Below are 2,737 nucleotides of genomic sequence, written 5' to 3'. Positions count from 1 at the left end.
CATCACGGAAAAAATCCTCTAATCGCCTTAGGGCCTAAAAATACCCCGACCTCGGGCTGGAGGGTGGCACGACCGAGCAGATGGCAAGGGAGATGCGGTGACGCCTCCCTTCCTGTGGGGCCTGAATAACGTGGTGAAAACCTCAGCTGACATAGATCTTGCTCCCAGCACTCATTCCAGTGACCCCCTTACTCCCCATAAATTATACTGGTTTTCCCCCAGAGTTGGGTGTGGAGGCTGGGGTGAGTGCACCGGGGCACAGGGTGGAAGGTGCCTGGGCTTGGCTGCAGGCTGTGCTCAGTGGGACCCGTGGGATGTATATCCTTAATGCCACCTTCATCTTCCTCACAGAAGTGCCTAACTGCCAGTCCTCATACCTGCGGGGGGGTGTCTTCTCCAGCAGCCATGACGGTGAGTGAGTCTCCAGCCTGCTCATGGCCATCCCTGTTGTATCCCATCCCTTCGGGCTGGCAGAGCTGCCAGGAACCTCCAAAATGCCCATGAGAGCCCCTGTGCAGCAGCACCAGCACTGCTGCTACAAACGGAGCCTGTGCTGGGAGTGTACGGCAACACCCTGCCATGTAATCCGGGATAATGTGTCCGACAGAGCTGCTAAGAGGGTTTTGGTTCCCCCTGGATCTGTGGGGTGGTGGGGGACAGAGCAGTGCGGTGCTCAGCCAGGGAGCTGATGTGATGCCACCAAAATAACTGGGGATGGGGCTGTTCCCGGTGCTGAGGACGGGATCTTGGTTCTGGATTGGGCCAAGCCAGGGTTTTTTTGGGGTCTGGCTGGGGTGGTGGATGGGCTCTATGCTCACGAGAGGTCTTTTCCCCTTAGGATTTTCATATGAAAAGGACACACGATTGTATTTTGATGACACGTGTGTGGTACCTGAGCGGCTGGAGGGTAAGAATCCAGGTCCAGAGGGGGCCTGGGGGCTGAGCAGGGCTCATGGAGGTGATTCGGGGCCAGGTTCCACAGTGGCTGCTGGCTTATAGGGCCAAGCTGTGCTGGTGCTGTGCCCTTGAGAGCTGCTGAGCTTTGTCCTGTGTGGCAGCTTGGCATTGCCACCATGCCCCATCCCTGCCACCACCCACTGCTGTCCCCAGCACCCTCTCCAACCCCATGGCCTGATCCTGCACTGGGGGTCCTGGCACAGGGGTGAGCCTGGTGTCAATGGATGTATCCCCTGTTGGGTGATGCAGCAAGAGCCGGGGTGTTTGACCAGCTGTGTCTGGGTGTGGGCAGGTAAAGTGAAGCAGGAGCCCACCCTGTACCGTGAGGGCCCTCCCTACCAGCGGCGCGGGTCCCTGCAGCTCTGGCAGTTCCTGGTCACCCTCCTGGACGACCCCGCCAATGCCCACTTCATCGCCTGGACCGGCCGCGGCATGGAATTCAAGCTGATTGAGCCTGAGGAGGTACGGGGGGTCCTTCCCCAATGTCCCTCATGCTGGAGCCGCAGCCTGGGAGCGGCCGTGGGGTGAACACGGGGGCCCAGGGGGGCCGGATCTGCAGCAGTTCGTGCTCACGCTTGAAGTGAGACACGTGTCTTGACTCTCCAGGCAGCTTTTGAGGGAAAAGCCAGCTGCCTGCCTGTGCTAAGCCATAGAAATTTGCCTTTAATCTCCTCTGCTGCCTCTCGGCACAGCACGTGCTCTGCTCCTGGAGCCGCCGGTGGTCACCAGCCACGGTGATGTGTCCTCTGTGCCATGCCTTGCTGAGACCCACCACTCAGCCGTGGCTCCCTCCTGCCTAAACTGCTCTGATCCTTTGCCTTGGGTCCCTGGTGGCGGCTCCATGCCGTGCTGGAGCCGTATGGCTCTGCAGGAGGGTGACACAGAGGAAGAAGCAGTTTGGGCAGTAATTGAAAGCAGCTGTAGCGCCGAGCTGTGCATTGTGGGTAATTACCCATAATATCTCTTATGCTGTGCATGGAAATTGTGTTTTTTGGAAGTGGTGTTTTTGGCAAGCTCCCCTAATCAAATGTCTTTTGATCCGGCCCCTGGTTTGGTGGTGTTGTGGCAGCCAGCGCCAGAGCATTTATTGCAGCCACCCTAGGACCGCAGTGACGCTTTCACCCCCAGAAATGAGTCCCTACCCCACATTTTGGGCTGATCCCATCTAAACCCTGGCTGGAGCCGTCACAGCTGCCACCTTTCTCCCCACAGGTAGCGCGGCGCTGGGGCATCCAGAAGAATCGACCGGCCATGAACTACGACAAGCTCAGCCGCTCCCTGCGCTACTACTACGAGAAGGGCATCATGCAGAAGGTGAGTGACCCCGGTGGTGGCGGGTGGAGGGGGTGACTGTCATGTTGGCATCCAGTGACAGTAGTGTTGGTTGTGCCACGCTTGTTATTCCCTGGGGTGAAGGCATGGGGCAGCTCTCACCTCTCCTCCTGCGTACAGGTGGCTGGTGAGCGATATGTCTATAAATTTGTCTGCGACCCCGACGCCCTTTTCTCCATGGCCTATCCTGACAATCAGCGTCCCTTCCTGAAAACGGAGACCGACTGCCCAGTGCCCGAGGAGGAGACGGTGCCGTTGACACACTTCGAGGACAGCCCGGCTTACCTCCTGGAGATGGATCCCTGCAGCAGCCTTCCCTACGCGGAGGCCTTCGCTTACTGACTCGCCCAGTTGGCAGAGCCATGAGCACATCCACTTGAGGCAAATATGGTTTTGTAAACAATATTTTTTTTGCTGTTAAGGAGAAAGGAAAAAAAACAAAACAAAA

General features: G+C 57.8%; 1 protein-coding gene across 1 annotated transcript in view; it reads left to right on the top strand.

Annotated features, from left to right (window-relative positions):
- LOC104525832 (ETS translocation variant 5) overlaps nt 1-2,631 on the top strand; it is a gene marked incomplete at its 5' end in the record, with an annotated part of 3,014 nt that extends 383 nt beyond the window's left edge. The window contains 5 exons of the mRNA XM_010169091.1: nt 352-411; nt 839-907; nt 1,250-1,419; nt 2,170-2,271; nt 2,410-2,631. Coding sequence (XP_010167393.1) covers nt 352-411; nt 839-907; nt 1,250-1,419; nt 2,170-2,271; nt 2,410-2,631 — 623 coding nt within the window. The remainder of the gene's footprint in view (nt 1-351; nt 412-838; nt 908-1,249; nt 1,420-2,169; nt 2,272-2,409) is intronic.
- Between the last annotated feature and the right edge of the window lie 106 nt (nt 2,632-2,737).

Source organism: Antrostomus carolinensis, unplaced genomic scaffold (genome assembly GCF_000700745.2).
Source record: "Antrostomus carolinensis isolate BGI_N321 unplaced genomic scaffold, ASM70074v2 scaffold27575, whole genome shotgun sequence".
Taxonomy (NCBI): domain Eukaryota; kingdom Metazoa; phylum Chordata; class Aves; order Caprimulgiformes; family Caprimulgidae; genus Antrostomus; species Antrostomus carolinensis.
Note: the sequence above shows the minus strand (reverse complement) of the source record. Positions and strands in the feature narration are given on the sequence as shown.